Source organism: Thunnus maccoyii, chromosome 5, assembly GCF_910596095.1.
Source record: "Thunnus maccoyii chromosome 5, fThuMac1.1, whole genome shotgun sequence".
Taxonomy (NCBI): domain Eukaryota; kingdom Metazoa; phylum Chordata; class Actinopteri; order Scombriformes; family Scombridae; genus Thunnus; species Thunnus maccoyii.
The window spans coordinates 7,107,719-7,127,007 of record NC_056537.1 but is presented as its reverse complement, the minus strand read 5'-3'; the positions used below and the strand labels follow the sequence as shown (position 1 = coordinate 7,127,007).

The 19,289-nt window shown below is 41.1% G+C and overlaps 1 protein-coding gene across 3 annotated transcripts in view; it reads left to right on the top strand.

The window, feature by feature from the left end:
• Nucleotides 1–19,130, top strand: part of lrrk2 (leucine-rich repeat kinase 2) — a 43,413-nt gene extending 24,283 nt beyond the window's left edge. For all 3 annotated transcript variants that reach the window (XM_042411862.1, XM_042411861.1, XM_042411860.1), the window contains exons 19-52: nucleotides 879–1,143; nucleotides 1,284–1,472; nucleotides 2,271–2,383; nucleotides 2,575–2,647; nucleotides 3,300–3,496; nucleotides 3,582–3,832; nucleotides 4,900–5,048; nucleotides 5,423–5,516; nucleotides 5,651–5,837; nucleotides 5,929–6,110; nucleotides 6,236–6,459; nucleotides 6,627–6,754; nucleotides 7,994–8,212; nucleotides 8,297–8,498; nucleotides 8,952–9,040; nucleotides 9,538–9,725; nucleotides 9,978–10,132; nucleotides 10,244–10,390; nucleotides 10,579–10,770; nucleotides 10,878–11,024; nucleotides 11,213–11,325; nucleotides 11,537–11,727; nucleotides 11,837–11,997; nucleotides 12,196–12,366; nucleotides 13,223–13,323; nucleotides 13,561–13,773; nucleotides 13,945–14,138; nucleotides 14,509–14,581; nucleotides 14,798–14,988; nucleotides 15,374–15,526; nucleotides 16,164–16,390; nucleotides 17,252–17,320; nucleotides 17,430–17,562; nucleotides 18,473–19,130. In XM_042411862.1, the coding sequence (XP_042267796.1) occupies nucleotides 879–1,143; nucleotides 1,284–1,472; nucleotides 2,271–2,383; nucleotides 2,575–2,647; nucleotides 3,300–3,496; nucleotides 3,582–3,832; nucleotides 4,900–5,048; nucleotides 5,423–5,516; nucleotides 5,651–5,837; nucleotides 5,929–6,110; nucleotides 6,236–6,459; nucleotides 6,627–6,754; nucleotides 7,994–8,212; nucleotides 8,297–8,498; nucleotides 8,952–9,040; nucleotides 9,538–9,725; nucleotides 9,978–10,132; nucleotides 10,244–10,390; nucleotides 10,579–10,770; nucleotides 10,878–11,024; nucleotides 11,213–11,325; nucleotides 11,537–11,727; nucleotides 11,837–11,997; nucleotides 12,196–12,366; nucleotides 13,223–13,323; nucleotides 13,561–13,773; nucleotides 13,945–14,138; nucleotides 14,509–14,581; nucleotides 14,798–14,988; nucleotides 15,374–15,526; nucleotides 16,164–16,390; nucleotides 17,252–17,320; nucleotides 17,430–17,554 (5,373 nt within the window). In that variant the 3' untranslated portion in view covers nucleotides 17,555–17,562; nucleotides 18,473–19,130. The remainder of the gene's footprint in view (nucleotides 1–878; nucleotides 1,144–1,283; nucleotides 1,473–2,270; nucleotides 2,384–2,574; nucleotides 2,648–3,299; nucleotides 3,497–3,581; nucleotides 3,833–4,899; nucleotides 5,049–5,422; nucleotides 5,517–5,650; nucleotides 5,838–5,928; nucleotides 6,111–6,235; nucleotides 6,460–6,626; nucleotides 6,755–7,993; nucleotides 8,213–8,296; nucleotides 8,499–8,951; nucleotides 9,041–9,537; nucleotides 9,726–9,977; nucleotides 10,133–10,243; nucleotides 10,391–10,578; nucleotides 10,771–10,877; nucleotides 11,025–11,212; nucleotides 11,326–11,536; nucleotides 11,728–11,836; nucleotides 11,998–12,195; nucleotides 12,367–13,222; nucleotides 13,324–13,560; nucleotides 13,774–13,944; nucleotides 14,139–14,508; nucleotides 14,582–14,797; nucleotides 14,989–15,373; nucleotides 15,527–16,163; nucleotides 16,391–17,251; nucleotides 17,321–17,429; nucleotides 17,563–18,472) is intronic.
• Nucleotides 19,131–19,289: the final 159 nt, after the last annotated feature.

Here is a 19,289-nt window from a genome sequence, read left to right as displayed (position 1 = left end):
GATAAGGCTGGGTATCATTTCAACTTTTTTGATACTTGTGCTAATACAACCCAAATTTTGGTGACGGTATAAACAGGTTGTGCAGAACTTTTATATATAAATGAACATCCGTTACGTTCAGACCCTTTGCCAAACGAGTTTACGCAATGCTCTCCGTATTTCACAGTCTACTAGAGATTGTAATCTGCTGTCGGGTTTGACGTTCCCATGCTGGCCGGATGAATGCGCGCTGCACGTGCACTAGAGACTTCCACCAGCTAACTTCCAGTTAGCTCTCTGCTAACTTGAATGGGGATAAAATAATTGAATCATACAGCTCTTCTAGATTTGTTATGACAAATGTTATCGGACCGAATGGATCAAATTCTGATGGTGAAACAGATCATTTCATGGGGCTTATGTGACATTAAAAACAATTTATCCAATGATTTACAGCTGCAACAGTAGCGACAGCGTAGCTACGGCAGAGCTTATGACTCTCACTGCCACAAGGGGGAGACAAACGTCCCGTATCCCAGCTTTAAATATAAATAGTTTTTCTTTAAAAACTTTTTGTTCATTTAACAAAAGATCTTAAATGTTGTCCGAACGCAAGAAGCCAAACACAAATTTTGCCTAAATAAAATAGTTTACAATTGACATCATTTTTATTTAAATCAGGAATGTTATGGTTTTTAAAAAAGTGAACAAGACAACAAATCAGGCCAGACATTTAACATCTTTCTGTAATCACTTATCGATCCTCATTGCTACAGACACATTTCCAAAAATGACTTAATGACTTCAATACCCTGCACTGCTAATAGATAGAATAATTGATCATGACAATAATCGTCAGTTGCAGCTCTTTCTTAGTTTCTTTGTGCTGTGTCTTCCAGGTATGTGAGAAAGGAGGACCACTAGATCTGGTCGAGCTCCTGCTCAGCCGAGGCGCCCACGAGCAGCACCTCCGCAGGGCTCTGGCTGTGAGCGTGAAGCGAGGCGACGGACCTACGGTCATTCAGCTGCTGGGCCGTCTGGGTCTGGACCTCAACAACAGCGCCCTCTGTCTGGGGGGCTTTCGGCTGGGCCGCCTCGATGCCACTTGGCTCAGCCCCCTGCTGGCTGAAAGAGGCAGAACATTTAGTCTCCGTTACAACAACAGTGAGGAAGATTTACTTCTTTTCTCTGTTTTATATCATTGTAAATTAAATATCTTTGGACTTTGGACAGAACAAGCAATTTGAAAGATGTGACCTTGGGCTCTGGGCTTAATTTCTTCACACCTTTTCTCTGTCTCCAAGGTAAAGGTATGAGTTTGGCCAGATACATTCAGTCTTTCCAGAGGACCAAGAGTGCCGGTGGTCCTCCCAGGTCTCTAGGTGACCCATGTCTGACCTCTGGCTACATTTCTGACGAGAGTGACGACTCCAGCTTCAGCTTCATCTCCATGGACGACAGCCTGTTTGTCAACGATGACATGGAGAGTGACGGTAAAGTCTCAGATATGTTTGGTAGAACCTCATCCTGCTGTGTGTTCACAGAGGTCAGATATTAATGTCTCACAGAGCACAACGAGGAGTTAAATTCAATTTTAAAAATGACCCATATAAATGTATGTGACCCACTGTGGAGTCCAAACACAGGCAGCAAATGACTCTACACTTGAATCTGAACTGACAGTTGATTAGATTTATACACCTGAATCACAGACAAACACTGTAACTCTACTACTGAGTGCACAGAGGAGAAATAATCTGTCAAAGTTCAGACTGTAGGTCTATTGTTCTCTGACAGCTGAAGCAGTAACATCTAAATCATTCACATCATCATCTTAACTCTGTACATAGTCTGTTGTGCATCAAATAAGTCACGTTGATTGGTTATAGATGTTTTTGACTTGTGATTAGTCTCAGTCTATTCTTACTTAGTATAGTGATGTTTCTTTAGTCACTTGTTTGTTCATTTGGCACGTGACCTTTTACTTCATCCCACAGTGACTCAGCGCAGCTTTAAGATGACACGTTTTGGTGCACGTATATTTGTAATCAGTAACTATAAAGACTTGCACATTAAATATATATCTGTGCACAGATTCATCCTCATTCACATCTCTCAGGAAACTTTTTTGTAGTTGAGCTGCCATAAACAAAAAAGAAAACACTTTCGTATCAATCAATTCATATCTGGATTTGTAAATTAGATGACAGGAAATATGTTTTGGAGGTGTAATAAATACTGTAATTTGATGCATTAACAACCACTCGTCCTTGTGTTGCATGCTTTTGTAGGGAGTGATTCACTGACAGGAGCTCTGTCTGCGAAGCCCCATAATAACTCAACGGAGGAGCTGAGGGGCAGCTCCTTCAAAAGGAAGGGACGTCGCAGACATGCCAGCGCAGAGGTGAAACCTCTTATCATTTCTTAATTCAAGCTCAGGCTGTAGATTTTGTGTTAAGTTAGTATTATTTTGTTGTGTTAAGTATAATCGTCTGAACTTTGGACACAGTTAAAATAAAAATCCAACTTTAAATCTCAATCAAAACATCTGCTTGTTCTCTTACTATCAGTGTTTCTCTCTTTTCTTATTTCCAGAGCGGTCAAACTGAGAGTGAACTCACTGAGCCTGTTCACAGGAGATATGGAAGGACCGGCTCCAGCCAAAAATGTAACTCCATCACACGCAATTCAATTTTAACTTTACTCTCTTTCTGTCAAACACTCCGCACCAAAAAAAACATGTTTTTCTATTTAACGCGACCTTCAGACTTGATAAATAAACAGTGTTCAGACTCTCTGTGTATTGATATGCACGTTTAATAATACGGATTAAAGGCTTTTATAAATCATATTCTTATCAGGCAGTGCAACGCGGGGCATGTTTTTGAATATAACAGGAAACATCATGATTAATAGACTGCAGTCTGTGAGCACATATTGCTGCCAAACTTGCACAATGATGTGAATTTGTTATCAAAATGAAAAGCTCTCCACCCAGATCTGTATCATTTTTTATCATTCAGGGAATAAGTGCAGTAGTTTAGAGGGAAAACAGTGGTAAGATTAATCCATGATACTTAAAAAGAATCATGGATTTGCACTAGAACTTGAGCACTTTCCCCTAAATTTTGTTCAAATGAGTTACGTTTTTTTGACAGAGGACATTTGTTTCCAAACACGCTGCTGTTTTTTTTTTACATTCATATTTACATGTTAGTTTAGTTTAGATAAAGAGTGGAATACTAGATAATAAGTGACGACATCGGCCGCTACATCAAGTAATAACTAATGATGTGGGTTTTTCGGTGTAACCTCCTCAGTGCTGGTCTCTGGTGAGAACTCTGCTGGTCTGCCCAAAGAGAGAGAGAGGATCCGCCTGCTGGACCTGTCTGGAAACGAACTGGACTCTCTGTCCTGTCTGATGGACGACGGCTTCGTCCAGCAGCAGCTGGGCCATCTCCTCCGCCTGGACCTGAGCCACAACAGCCTGCTGGAGTTTCCCTCGGCGCTCTGTCAGGTAATGGATCTGATATGTGTGCTGAATCACCAAGATAACAAAAACAAAACATCCATTAAGTATTTCTCATTTTTATGCGGCTCAGAACTTGAAGAGTCTGACTCGACTGGACCTGCAGGGCAACCAGCTCCAGTCGCTGCCGGCCGAGCTGCTGGCCCTTCCCTCGCTGAGCACGCTGAACGTCTCTCGCAACTGTGTCGGACCACTACTGATCTTTGACCCCGCTGTGACCTGCCCGTCGCTGCGGCAGCTCAACCTGTCTTTTAACAAAATCACCACATTCCCCCATGAGCTGGGCCGGGCCATGGATCAACTAGAGGAGCTGTTTATGGAAGGGTAGGAGTTGATTACTGATGGAAGTAAAGATACAACTATATAACACTCTAGCCTCGTTAGTTTTGTTGTTTTTTTTCCCCCCATTCAGGCATTTAGGTATGAATTTTGCAGAAGGAACCGTCTTTTCCGCCTGGCAGTAAGGTGGCGAATGCACTCATGTCACTGCTGCACCTATCGTTGTTTTTATGGGCTTGTTGTCGTTCAATCAACAAAGCGACAAAACAAGATTTTTCTGTACTCTGAAATTTGATTTCCACAGTCTATTCCATAACAGAGCGTCTGGCATGTCTCCAGTGATTAGAGGGGTATTTCCTGAACAGGGTCAACACGTTAAAGGGCTGTATAATGACTTTTATTGTGTAGAAGGGTTTTGGAACAGTGGCCTCTGACCTGAGCTGCATTATCAGTCCAAAAATATAATTAGATTGTTGGCTGCTGTAAAACCAAATCATAGTAAACCACATTTTCTTTAAGGGTCAGATTTCTAAGATACGTTTGGAAAACAAGTTACTGCTGTGCTCTACAAGTGACCAGATTACTAGAAAGCACACACAAGGAGCACATGTTGTACCTCCCCCGAGGCTTCACAAGCCTTCAAATTTGTTAATTTAATAAGAAAAGAATGTTAGTTTGATGTTAATCATGGGATAACTTTGCCAGTTTTGTTGAAAAAATCCAAGTATGTGCAGTAATTAATGTCATAAAAAGCAAAATGTTTGAAGTTCACTATTTCACAATCCTTAGAAATGTCCTAGATCTTCACTAAAATCTTTGCCTTTTGGTCTTTCATTAACATCTGTCAACATGTTTTAGATATTCTGCTCACTAACAGAAGAGGCCACTTTATAACTTGGAGGTTGTAATTACCATCTCATTCCCCTCTGAACAGTCTTTAATGTGTTGACTAATTTAGCACAATCGGTGGTCGTTTGTTGTGGTCTTTATGCCAAATGAGAATGTTCAGTAAAAAAAACATGCCCATGTTATTTAATGTCAGTACTATGTAGCCAGACTGTATGTCTGATTGCAGAATGATGAATAAAACTGTTGTTTTTTTCCCTTTTCAGTAACAGTATAACTGAGCTTTGCACACCTCTTTATCTGCCGGAGATCAAGCTGCTCGATGTGAGCAAGAACAGCGTGGAGAACATTTCTCCAGAATTCCTGACCGGTTGCCCCAAACTGGAAACTTTCAATGCATCCACGAACAAAATCTGTGAGTATTACAAACATCTACACTATGTCTGCTACGACAGACTCAAGCACCACATGACCCCAAATAACATAAACTGGATAGAGGAAGTAAAATAACATTATATTAGCATTTATAGCTGTTTAAAATGTAAAAAGGTGTATCTGTAATTCTAGCACCCCCAACAAACCAGTTTAGGTAGTATTTTAACTGTCAGAACCATGTGGAGAAATGTAATAATTCCTCTGAGATGCCATTAAATGTTATACCTGTTAATTCACATCAACTTTGAAGACTGAAATGTTTTTAGAGAGTTAGTGATGAGTGTTTCACTTAATTGTAAACCATATATACCTTCTATACAGTTGTTCTGAAGAGATATTTACCTTTCTCTCCAGGTTCTCTGTCATATCTGCCATCCAAGATCACGACACTTAAACTGGCCAACAACAGCTTCACTTACGTTTCAGAAGCTATACTCGATCTCCCAAAGTAAGTCAGATCCTCGGCTAGTTTTCACATTTTATTTTTTTTAATATGCACAACTTTTAGGACTAACACTTGCTGTCAAACATCCCTCTTTTCTGTATTACATGAACACAATTCTCATGCTTTTATCTGTCCAGCTTGCGATCAGTAGACATGAGAACCAACAGCATTGCGGTTCTACCTGGACCTGGTTTCTGGGCGTCCAGCAACCTGAGAGAGCTGATGTTCAGTCAGAACTGTATCAACACTCTGGATCTGAGTGGACCAATCTACAAATGGGTCAGACTGGAGAAACTCCACCTGAGTGTCAACCAACTCACTGAGGTAAAGTATAATTTACAGCACTTGATGAGAAATGAGACATATTTTTATTTTCAAATAAATACCTTTTGATGTTTGTATCTTCTGTATCCAGATCCCTCCACAGATCGGTCTGTTGGAAGGCCTGACCTCCCTGGATGTGAGTCGTAATGGTGGACTTCGATCTTTCCCTGATGAGATGGGGAAGCTGGGGAGACTGTGGGACCTGCCGCTGGACGGTCTTAAACTCCAGCTGGACCTCAAACTAATTGGCAGCAAGACTAAAGACATTGTGAGGTCGGTGTTTTTGGAACCTGGAGTAGTTTCTCAATAATAGTCTCAATAATAAATGCTCTTTGGATATCATCCCGTTATCACAAATCAAATTTTAAATAAGCAACGTCCTCCTCCGGCTCTCCCAGGTTCCTGCAGCAGCGGCTGAAGAAAGCAGTGCCGTACTACCGGATGAAGCTCATCGTGGTGGGGAATACGGGCAGCGGGAAGACCACCCTGATCCAGCAGCTGATGAAACTCAAACGCTCCCAGCTGAACTCCAAGCGGACCGCCGTCGGTATTGACGTGCGGGACTGGACCATCAGGGAACGGGACAAGAAGAAAATGGTGCTGAACGTCTGGGACTTCTCAGGTCGGCCGGCGTTCAGAGTCAGAATAGATTCATTTAAAGAGCAAAGTTCACAAACTGATATATCTTGACAGTTGCATTGCAGATGGTATATGCGTGTTTTAGAGTCATGTGGTTATTGTATCGTGTTGCGTTGGTTTGATTTCACATCCAGCCTCTTTACCTCACAGGTGGAGAGGAGTTCAGTGGCTCTCACCCTCACTTCCTGACTTCCAGAGCTCTCTACCTGGTGGTGTACAACCTGAGTAAAGGAGCCAGTCAGGTGGACGCCCTCAAACCCTGGCTCTTCAACATCAAAGTGAGTCATAAACCTACGATTCATGTATAGAATTTGTTTCAAAAAGGTAAAGGTTTTGACACCATTTTTGGTTTAGAAATACAATATAACGTATGTGTATATATGAATGTATATAAAGGGACATATTGCCTAGTTATTATTAGCACTAGCTATTAATAGCATTTATTACACTGAATATGGTAAGTCATTTAGGCAAGAACTTCATTTTGGAAATGACAAAAAAGAAATAAACTTAATATAATAAACAGTTTAAAGCTGCAATGATAAGTTGATTTACAGAAAATGAATTGCCAACTATTTTGTTTATGGATTTTTTAAAATTTATTTATTTATTTTAAGAAAAAATGCTAAAAATCTGTTTCCAGCTTCTTAGATGTGAATATTTTCTGGTATCTTTATTCCACTATTATTATAAACCGAATATCTTTTGTGTGTTGTGAATTGTTGGACTGGACAAAAACAAAACATTTAAGGTTGCATCTTGGTTTTCAGCACCATATTTTGACATTTTTATAGACAAAACAATTACTTGTTTCAACAGTTTCACCCTGAACTGCTTCAAAACTATGTCACATTAAAAATGAGAAAGTATCACATTATTGGAAGAATTTGTTCTTCTACTTGTTAAAAGAATTTCTTGGTAATGACCATTAAACAAATGAGACCAGAGCCGAAGTATCAAAATTTAACAGAATTTATTTTATTGTACAAGAAGGAGCGTTTCACATGCAGCACACAGGATGAGGTTACAAAGAAAAAGACAACAACAAGTTTTTATACAGTATAGGTGGGAGTTTCAGTTCTTCTCAGACTTAATCGATAATGTCTGTTTTCAGTTCTCCTGCCCGACTGACCCCCAGATGACCTGTCTCACCCTGTCTACAACAAATTTTCATTTCTACATCTTCCTCTTTACAAATATAATGTTGAACTTCCTTTAACCTTTAAGCTGATGAGTCTGCTGATGTTGCAGAACAAAACAGGAACAATTCATCATGATCTGTGTAAAACAGTAACACACATACACAGTGTAATCATAAGTTTTATAACACTCCTGTCTCCTGTCTAAAAAGTTATAATATTTAAAGATAAAAATATTTTTAGGATTCAACAACAGACTAAATACCTTGTTACGATCAATGTTTTATTATAGTTCAAAATCCTTGGAATCTGAAATGAAAATTGAAAATTCCTGAAAACTTTTCAGTGGAAAAATGCTTCTACTTTTCTTTCCTCCAGGCGGTAGCTCCGCTCTCCCCGGTCATCCTGGTGGGAACCCACACAGATGTGAGCGAGGAGCTGCAGCTGCAGGCCTGTCTGACCAAGATCAGAGAGGAGCTGTTGAACCACCAGGGTTTCCCGGCCATCAGGGACTACCACATGGTCTCCGTCTGCGAGGACTCAGACGCCATGACCAAGCTCCGCAAGGCCATCGCCAGGGAGGTCACCAGCTTCAAGGTGACGGGACACAAACAGCAGGTTAAATGTTTTCCTTTCGTTTCATGTCTTTACGTCTTAACTCACCCCCTCTCCCTCTCACAGATCCAGGGCCAGCCTGTGATGGGTCAGCTGGTACCAGATAGCTATGTGGAGCTGGAACGCCGAGTTCTCCAGGAGAGGACCAGAGTTCCTCCAGAGTTCCCCGTCCTCAGGCACCAGGAGCTGCTGCAGCTCATCCAGGAGAGTCAGCTGCAGCTGGAGGAAGCTGAGCTGTCCCACGCCGTCCACTTCCTCAGTGAAGCCGGTAAGTCGCGGTTAATACTTGTTTAAGGAAGCTAGTGCCAATTTCTGACACATTAAAGTACAAACAGTGGTGAAATGTCATCTAATTTTATGATAAAACTTGTTCTGTTTTATATTTACACAATGAGATTTTTGATAAACAATAGAACAGTCTAGTAAGTTCAGAAAATTACACCACTTTACTGTAAATGCAGCCTTTAAAACCAGGAAAAGACAACATTTATGCCATATCTTCCTGTACCTTCCCACTAACCACCAGTTTTTCTGGTGGATAGTGGTAGAAGAAGAAATTGTTATTTATATTTATAGGCATTTAACTATTATTATATCACACTGAAAGAGTTTGGATTTATTTAATATGTTCAGAACTGTTATTACCTCTTTGGATCAACAGTAAATATACTTGGTGTGAATTATATCTGATCAAACCTTGTTGTGGTTTTTTTCTCTGCAGGGGTTTTACTGCACTTTGATGACCCTGCACTTCAGCTCCAAGAGCTCTACTTTATCGAGCCACAGTGGCTGTGCAACATAATCTCTCAGGTAGCCTTTTCCTGACACACCCAGACAAACACACCTGCTTTGTCATCTTTGTTTCGGCTAATATAGCAGTTTCAGGTTATGTTTCAGGCTTGAGGCTGATGCTGGAAATAAAAGAGCATCTTATAGTTCCATATGATCTAAAACTTACCGTCATATTTTGATTTGCTTGATTTGCTTGGTAAGGATTCATTGATCAAACTTAAAATCCTGTTAAGATGATGCAGTTAAGTGTGATTGTGTACAAGCTAACAGCTGATCATCTGATGTAAACACAAAATACTTAATATGTATCAAAACTACAGTGAAAAAATGGTATCAATCTTCAACAGCACAGAGGTCATTTATGTTTATTCTACACTGTTGAGCTACTCAGTCATGCTAAGAACAGGCGACCTCCGAAATGACTTGAGTCTCTTTCTCTTGAAAACCCTTCGTTAACACTTTAATCAGATTGCGTCAGGTGTCTCAGATGCAGGTGTCGTCTGTCTTCTCTGCAGAAACTGACATTAAAGAGCTGTGGCTTCTGGGAGCATCCTAAAGGAGTTGTTCAGCGCTCAGTGTTGGAAAAGTTCCTGTTTGAGACCAAATGTTTCCCCAAGAGCCACCTTACGCAGTTCTTCAAACTGCTGGAGAAGTTTCAGATCGCTCTGCCCTTTGGGGAGGACCAGCTGCTGGTACCTAGCAGGTATATTCAGAACTGCAGCTACAGATGTCTGTGTTGTTGGAGTCAGACCTTTGAGACCAAATCACAACATCTCTCATGTTAAATTCAGAACAGTCATTTGTTGTGTGTAACTATGGTATGTAGGTCATTGCTCTGCTGCTTAGTACATGTTGATAACAAAGATTAATTCCTTTAAATCAATAAAAAAAACATTAAAAATGTTTATTGGCGATTATCAAATTAGAAAACTAAAATCAGACTCTTTCTCCACAGTTTGCCCAAACACAGACCAGTAATAGAGCTGCCTCACTGTGAGAACTCAGAGGTGATCGTGCGTCTGTACGAGATGCCCTACTTCCCCATGGATTACTGGTCTCGCCAGATCAGCCGCCTTCTGGAGGTCTCGTCCTATCTGCTTTGTGGACGAGGTAAAACATAGACATATAGTATAGAGAGAATCCCTTTATCATTCCTCAGTTAAAGATTCAAGAAATAACACACTGATAAATAAAATGTATCTCACCCTGTGTGTTGTAAAGAGAAAGTAGTTCGACCCAACCGGATCTACTGGAGGAGAGGCGTGTACCTGAGCTGGTCACCTGATGCCTACTGTCTGGTGGAGGCCGCCTCCGTGGAGGAAAACCCCTCTTGCTTCGTCAGGATAACTGTACCTTCTTCAAGAAAAGGTGCGGCAGTTTTAAAGAATTCAAGAACTTCCCTAGAATCTCATGTGAGATACAAGAAATCTCTGAAGTAAACCTGAAGAAGCATTTTTTACTTGTGTATATATAATAGTAATGCAGTGTTATCACTATATAATGTCAGCGCTGATGTTGGTAATGACTCTTTGTTTCCGCCGTCTCTTTCCCTGCAGGCCGGGTGTTGCTGGGTCAGGTGGTGGATCACATCGACTCCCTGCTGGAGGAATGGTTTCCCGGCCTTCTTAATACCGACATGCACGGCAGTGGAGAGGCCCTGCTGAAGAAGTGGGCTCTCTACAGCTTTGAGGACGGGCAGGAGTGGAAAAAGATACTGCTAGAGGATCTTTTTACCTATTTTGACAACGGTACATTGAAAATTAGGTCCCAAATGCATTGAGTTTGGTTTGGTTGTTCTCAGTTTTAGTACTCCAGATGTTGAAATCTGTCATGTAAATTATTATGATATCATCAGACTTTCTGCTGGTGAACTCAGAGGACCCGCGCTGCACACTTCCCATCTCTCAGATCGCCCCTGACTTGGTACTGAGTGACCAGCCTGGAGGAACAATATTGGACAGTGAGGAGCTGGAGGTGGACCTATCTAAAGAGAACCAACTGGGTAAACCTATCCTGTGTTTATGCATAATTATTATTATCATTTACTCTTTTAAATTACTGATGAAACAGTTTCTGCATGTTTTGCCTTTCTGTTATTGCCCCATGCTTGTGTTGGTCATCTTTTTTGTGATGTAACGGCATAATGTTAAATGAATTGTGTTCATTTTTAATATATATTTTATTTTATAGGGGGCGGTGGCTTTGGAACTGTCTATCGAGGCTTCTACAAAAATGAAGAAGTGGCTGTAAAGATATTCAACAAGCATGCATCTGAGCTTTACATCTACAGGCTCCTTAGACAGGTACAACTGGAAAAAAGAAACTAAAAGGTCTCTATAGTTGCTGTTTCCAGGATAGTACATTGAGTTCCTTGCTCAAAACAACCTCAGCAGTCACTGAAATATTATGATTAATCCAATCCTTGTTTTCTCCGTAGCTTTCTCAAAGCTACGGAGAAAACAAGGACACTAGTTTACTTCCACCATCTTTAACTGACTGGCATGTTTTTTCCAGGAGCTGGCGGTGTTGGGTCGTCTCCACCACCCCAGCCTGGTTGGTCTGCTGGCAGCCGGCTCAGCTCCACAGGTCCTGGTTATGGAGCTGGCTCTGAGAGGCTCCCTGGACTCTCTCTTCGAACACGAGAACGGCAGCCTCAACAGGAAGCTCCAACACAGGATCGCCCTGCACGTGGCCGACGGACTCAGGTATAGAATAAGGCGTTATGATCCTTGTGTCGTTCGGTACGTCCGGTTATATTTTTACATCAAAATTCAAAATCAGATTGAAATTTTCAAGTTTAATCTGCGTGCTCAGGTATCTTCACGCAGCCATGATCATCTACCGCGATCTGAAGCCCCACAATGTCCTCCTGTTCAACCTGAAGACCGACTCTGAGATCATCGCCAAGATCACAGACTACGGCATCGCTCAGTACTGCTGCAGCATGGGAGTGAGGAGCTCAGAGGGCACGCCAGGTCAGACGTCTCCTGAGTGCATACATGTCTTTATTATCATCCTGCTCACAAGTTAGATTTTTCAGGTTAAATTATACAGTACGTGGATTTTTAGTACCCTAACCCTTCATAACATGATCTGTCAGATGAAGTCAAAAATTCACAATTTTCCAAGTTTACCATTCTCTCCTCCTAAACTGGTTTGTGTGTGTCGTGCAGGTTTCCGGGCTCCAGAGGTTGCGCGGGGTAATGTAATCTACAACCAGCAGGCTGATGTGTTTTCCTTCGGCCTGCTTCTCTATGACCTCCTGACCTGCGGCGAGCGCATCTCTGACGGCATGAAGTTCCCCAGTGAGTTTGATGAGGTCGCCGTGCAGGGAAAGCTGCCAGGTAATCCTTCAAGAATTCGTTTCTAAAAATAACCGCGAACTTTTTAAAATCTGTGTCACCTCATCTGGACTCTGCTGTACGTTTTTAATGCGGTGTGACTGTTTTTTCAAACCAAGAACTGACGTCACCCACTATTCTTTCAAGTGGTATCTCTGCTGTATTTCTGCTTACAATCATTTTATGATTGTAAGCAGAAATATACTTTTCATTTGCTCATATTTTAAACAGATGCTGTTTGTTATTTTGTGAAATGTGATGATGATGTTCTTCTATGAATGCTGGACTGATCCGTTCTAGATAGCATCATAAAAGGACAAAACCTTATTAATTAAATTAACTGCTGCTGTAAATAAATAATTTCCAAGCTAAAAAATTAATAACTTTCTACTTTGTCTTTTGATTGTGTCATTGTTTAGACCCTTTTATTAAAACACACACTGATAACTGATTTGACATCCATGACAGGTTCTAATCTTGTGTATTTTTAATTTTAGTGCTGGGTGACCCTTTTGTTTTGGATCAGGGATTGTCCCTTTAACATGCTTTCATTGCTATTATTATTTCAAACAGCTTAATGGATATATTCAAACCTCCTTTTATTAAAGAACAAAATACAGAAATGCTTTCCTTTTAAACAGCCAAAGCTTTGATGCTGAATTTATGAAAATGATTTTGGTTTTACTGAATGTTTATCTGTATGTATCTGTATTATTTCTGGTATTATCTAAGAAATAGTGAGATCATATTCAAAGTTATGAATGCTATAGAAATGATCTCTTGTTTTTCTTCCTTTGTTTTTATAACCTTTCATATCTGTGAATAAGTTTTAAGTCAGAGAACGTTGTCTTGTTCACAGACCCAGTAAAACACTACGGCTGCTCACCTTGGCCGGGCTTCCAGGCGCTGATGAAGGACTGTCTGAGGGAAAGACCTCAGGATCGACCCACCTCTGCTCAGGTTAGGAGCTGTGTTTACTGGGTGCCACTATTTTCCTCTTTATTGAGCAAGAAAGGTACAAAGAAGGCAGAGCAGGGCAGAGACAAGTCGTGGTGGATCACCCCCCTAGTGGTAGTGGTATCTTTGGCAACCGCAATGCAGCAGTTCACATAGCAGCTTTAAGTGGAGCATATTTTATTATTTTAGATCCAATCAAGCACATTTAACACACAGTTCTGTCTTCTGTAATGTGTGCAGGTGTTTGACAGGCTGAATTCAGGAGAGATGTTGTGTCTGATGAGGGAGCTGGTGGTTACCAGAGCGTTCAACACTGACTGCTTAACGGTGAGCTCCGGTAGCAGCGACGGCCCTTCATCCAGCCACAAAGCCTGGCTGGGAGGAGGCAGCATCACCCAGAGGATTGGCTCCATCACAGCTGTGGACCTGGACACCAACACGGTCACTACACAGGTACTGACTGCCTCAGGATGTGATTAGTTTTTGTCAGCAACCACCTGCCTCAAAGACTCTGAAGTGTTCACACAGAAAACATTTGTGAGACTGGTTGGAGCAATGTCCGTTCCTCTTAAGTATATCAGAAAGAACACCTCATAGGTCATTTTCTCTGTCTCCCTCCAACAGGAGATTGACACCAGTCCTGTCCTGTGTCTTGTGACTGTCCAAATCCCGAATGAGGCACATGATTGGCTGGTGGCAGGCACCCAGTCCGGCTCCTTAGTGGTGATCAGCACTCTGGACAGATCGACTTGGCACCACCTGCAGAGTGTCACCGACGCTGTCACCTCACTGTACTTCCATGTGCATCCTCGCCGCACGTAAGTAAAGTAGCTGTAAACACTAAAAACTACTGCTGCCTCCTGCTGCTTCACCTGAAACCTGAGTGAAGGTGCTCAAATTGTTATTCTGTGTTTTTTGGGCAACTCATGTACATTTGGGGCTGATGGTGACACTAGAAGAGACGTCAGCAGGGTCACAAATCATCCTCCTCAAAATGATTAAATGATTAAATGATTGGTAAATGGCTGAGAAATAATGCAGTTTTGAAAATTAATTGTTTTTAGGAACTTCATAAATGATTATTAACAATGTTAGGGAATAGTATGTGCACATGTGAAACAGGATAGTTTTGCTGAATCTACAATCAGACATTAATGTTTCTATTTTTATCTTTTTCATTCTTTTCAGCCAAAGAAAGAATTATTTGCTGGTTGGAACAGCAGATGGGATTCTCACTATTTATGAGGACTCTGTACTGAAGGTAAATATTAGATATTACAGTAAATATTAGATATTGAATCTTAGGTCCAATGTGTTTACTTTCTAAGGATGCTTTTTTGTTTGTTTTTTTATTATTATTCTCATGTTCATATATTACTCATACTGTATGGGACTTAAATTGCAACTATCCATCAAACTTTCTTGTAAAGCCAGCAGCAGCAGTTCAGAACTTGATTTTCCTCGTATCTCCTTCCAGCAGGAGAACGGCCAACCAGTCAAAACTCTCACTGTGGGCAACGTCAACACACCTGTGATGTGTCTGGGCCAGTCGATGCACTCGCTTGACAGCAGGTCCGTGTGGGCCGGTTGCGGGACCAAGATCCTCTCATTTACGGCCGACTACGACGTCTCCAAGACCATCGACACGAGACCCAACCTCATCTTCCAGTGAGTCCATGTCATGTAGGGAAATATAAGAAAGCTGGTTCTCTTGGCTGTCTGGGAACATTATGGCACAAAAATGGCCCGATAAACTCTCACATCCCTTAAATAATACGGTTAAGATGCCCTTGAGCTGGATGGGGCTGGAAAATGAGCGTTTGCACTAATCAAAACTCTTTTCTGCCTCAATAGATTTTAGATAATTAAATGCATATAATGGAAATCCCGATTATATGCAAGGTTGTGACTTGTGAAGGCTCTGTTTGTTTGAAGTGTTTGGATTTAATTTTGAGTCCTTATTTCAAAGTGACAATCAGGTCTTTAGAGAGCTCTGAGGAATCTAGGCAGTAGCAAAATAAATAGAGTTTATAGAGTTTTGTGTGTCTTCCAGGCAGCAGCGTTCACTCGGCGGGGAGGCTTGTGTGTCTCGTATGGTCGTGGATCAATACGTATACCTGAGCAAAGCCGGCACAGCGACCGTTGAGGTTTGGGACAAGAGGAGCGAGAGGATGGTGGACTGCATCGACTGCGCTCAGATAATCAGGTACACACACAGGAATATTTGTTAAATATCTGTGGCGGCTTTGATCCGACTTCTCCTTGTAGTGACAGGTTTGTTCTGACACATCAGCCGTCATCTTTCATGTTCTGTCGTTATTTGTATCTTGTTGTTTTTCCTGAAAATTTTTGCAATTTTCTCACCAATTTCATCAGCCAGTTTACTGATGTGAACATGTGGGTGTTTCCTGGAAATGAAACAGAAAATGTGTTTTACATGCACTCTATCAAGAACACTCGTTTCTAGCCTTGAGTAAACAGCACATCCAGGTAGTCTAAGTAGCAATAATAGAAACAGTTACTATGACTGAAAAGAGAGAAATGAGAACCACATGTAGACATTTGCATATAAATAGAAAATCAAAAGTGAAAATGTAAAACCCACACTGTCTGGCACCTAAGTTATTTTTGGAAAGTGCAGACACCACACATGAGCACCTCAGGCAGTACTTACCTAGATGGTGTCTCAAAAGTGTAACAGGATAGTCGTTACGAACAAAACATTTGTGTGTCTCGGATGGACAATAATAGTGTATTTATTCCTTTTTAATATAGTTTTCTGTTTGTCTGAGTTGTTCATACGACAGCAGCGGTTTGTTAATAACAACTCTTCTTCCCTGCAGACATGATTCTGGCTGCAGAGGCAGGCAGGGCAGCGAGGTGGAGCTGCCCACCGAGGCGGCTCCCTCCTGGGCCAGAGTGAAGGCCCTGCTGGTGCAGAGCGCTGCAACTCTCTGGATCGGCACTAGAGGGGGCCATCTGCTGCTGCTGGAGCTCTCCAAACACCAGACACTGCAGGTCATCGCCCCTCGCTGCGATTCCATCCGCTGCATCGCCTCTGCACTCATAGGTTTGCTGCTCAAGTTTCAATCGTTTATTTGTTTATTTTCATTTCTATGTCCTGCCATCATTGCGCAAGGTGTGTAGGTTGTTAGTGTATGTTGTGATGGTGACACATTCTAGTTTCACCATTACAGTATCTTGACAGAATCCTCATTCTTACACCGCAGGCTTCCTGTGTTGAAAGATTTCATCAGATTTTGGGCCGTTGTGTGGCATGAATTTGCATATTAATGAGCAAAAGCTGATTTAGAGGAAACTGCAACAGTGTCGTTTTAGGGAATCAAGTATATCTGAACATGTGGTAATACAGTGAATGTTATTTTAAAGGATTTTGCCTAAATTAATACAACCCTCATGACTAACTTTATTAGAACAGCTGCTTATGTTTAGTATGAGATGGTGAAGATCACAGAACATAAGGAAGCTCAGTTGCCGCTTCAGATTGAAGGCAAAACTCATTTCCGGCACACACTCAGTCATTACGTTTACATTTTGTAACACAGCTTTGAGATTAAATTAATAATATAACATTTTGTCCTGAGAAGAAAGCAGCAGATTTTTCTCTTTTCTTGAGTATTTGAACCTGAGGATATTAAGCATGAAACAGTGTAAACACTTAGGAATTTGGTTAACGGATAAAAACAAAAAAGAAGGATGTTGAGTCAGTCCATAAAACCGTATGATACTACAGCTGGTTTTTTCTTTTGTCTTCTATCAGAGTGATTCATTGTTGGGTTGTTTGTGTGAAGAAATGTGTGAAACAGCCCACCCTGCTGCTCACAGTTTGCCTGCATATTCTCCATCAATATGTTACATCCATACGTCTTTACCTATGAACTCTCTCAATGTGTAATTTCTCCGTCAACAGAAACACTAAATTGGAAGAATGTGGTGCTGGTTCTGGGTAGAAGACTCCCACAAGACAAGAATCACTTTGGTGAGACTGATGGTTCATTGTTTGGCCCACTCTTTATGAAAACAGTTGTCTCGCTTTGTTTACTCTGTGTTACGTTACGTCTGAAGTTTGAGTTTGTCTCCGCCTTCAGACGAGGAGTCGGTGCTGATGGTTTGGAACAGCACGCTGCCGATGGAGGTCAAAGACCTGAATAAACACTGCGAGAAGAGAGAGCAGATCGCAGCCCAGATGAGAGAGCAGCTCCATCACAGCTGAACCCACAGGTGTGATCAGTAGTACAATGGAAACCACTTGTAGTGATCCCGTCCGTCTGGGTCAAATTGATCACTATAAACAGTTACATTTTAGGTTGCACCTTTGAATAATGGTGATTGACATTTTTCACCCTTTCAGATCAAATGACCAATTAATTAATTGAGAAAATAATTGACAGATTAATCAGTAATGAAAATAATTATTAGCTGCAGGCCAGAATCAAATATTGCCATCTGGCAGTACATCCACCCCATTAAATTCAACAGTGCCAGCAATGACCTAATATAATGTGAGAAGAAATATCACCAGACTGCAGTTCCCCTCAGCTCTTCAGAGTATTTTAGCGCCTCCTGAGTTCATTGTTCATTATTAATTGTTGTCAACAGCAGCAGCTGTTTTCAGTGAAAAAATCTAAACTTGCTGTACCTGCTACCTGCCCCGGCACCATATGGCAGGCCGACAAAGTTAGCGACTAGCATTTAGCTGCAAATGAGCCAAATATTTCTCTCATGAGTTAGTGGAGAGTCTCAAGAGTTAAAAGTTGAGTGAATATTAGAATTACATTCATGAAGTAGCTAGAAACACGACTCCGAATAATGTTAATGTTGCTTTATATCTGCTTATAGGCAACTGTTAGCTAGCATGTTAGCCATATCTTCTTTGTAAGGCGATAATACATCGACGTAGTGTTTACAGCTTGTTCTGCTGCCCCCAAGTGGCCAAAAGAAATTTAAGGAGGCGGCTTTAAAGAGAGTTTTCCTGGTTGAAATGGTGTAGATGTCGACATCTCAGAGAATATATTGTTGCTAACCCAACCCTTACCTGTTGTAGTTGTAACAGTGTTAGCAGCGGGGAAGGAGGAGAAGAATGGCGGTGGCAGCAATAACATGACCCTCTTGTCTAAATAATTTTTTACAGAATGTATGTCGAAAAGGGATCAACTCTCCAGCGCATCGACGTGTCAGCTGTACATATCGAAGGGGACGTTTTACCTCATTTTCCGACAGCCATGCTTTTACTTCACCGACCCTGGAAGACCAAGAACTAAAAGGGGAGCACGTTGCAATGACATAATAATAAAAAAAAAAAAAAATAGATTCTAGAAATCAAGAATTTTCCTTTGTTGAAGATGCACTCCAATGAAATAATGTGCCATATTTTAGCAGATAAAGACAATCTTTGTAAATTTTGAAGAGAGACAGTTTTCTAAAAGGGACACAGATGGTCTAATTTGTGTTTTTATCAGGGCAGAGAGCAGTGCAGATGTTCAGGAAGACCTCCTGCTCCTAATGATTACAGATATTTGTTTACCTGTATGATAGAAAACCAGAAACTGGAAAGAAAGCCAAAAGAGTAAAAAAAAAAAGCCTCTAAAAGTGTATATTTGATTATTTATTCTCATGTCTTTGTTTGTGTGTTTACCAGTGAGCTCATTCACTCCACATCTGTAAACAGAACACAGGACTTCACATACTGTATGCTGCCTGCTTTGTACACGTCTTTATGTCATGTTGCCTAATGTTAATGTTGTTGATGGTCTCACACAGAACAAGTCAGTAAATACTATTTTATGAAATGATGGATCTCTGTTTGAGTTCTTGTTTGAATATTCTTTACAAAACAACATGGGGGACACAGTTGTGATGGCTATTGTTTTTGAGCAAAATTAAATTTTTAGTGTTTGTTTTTCAATATAAATGACTAAATTACTCTTTACATGAAGTTTTTTTGTATT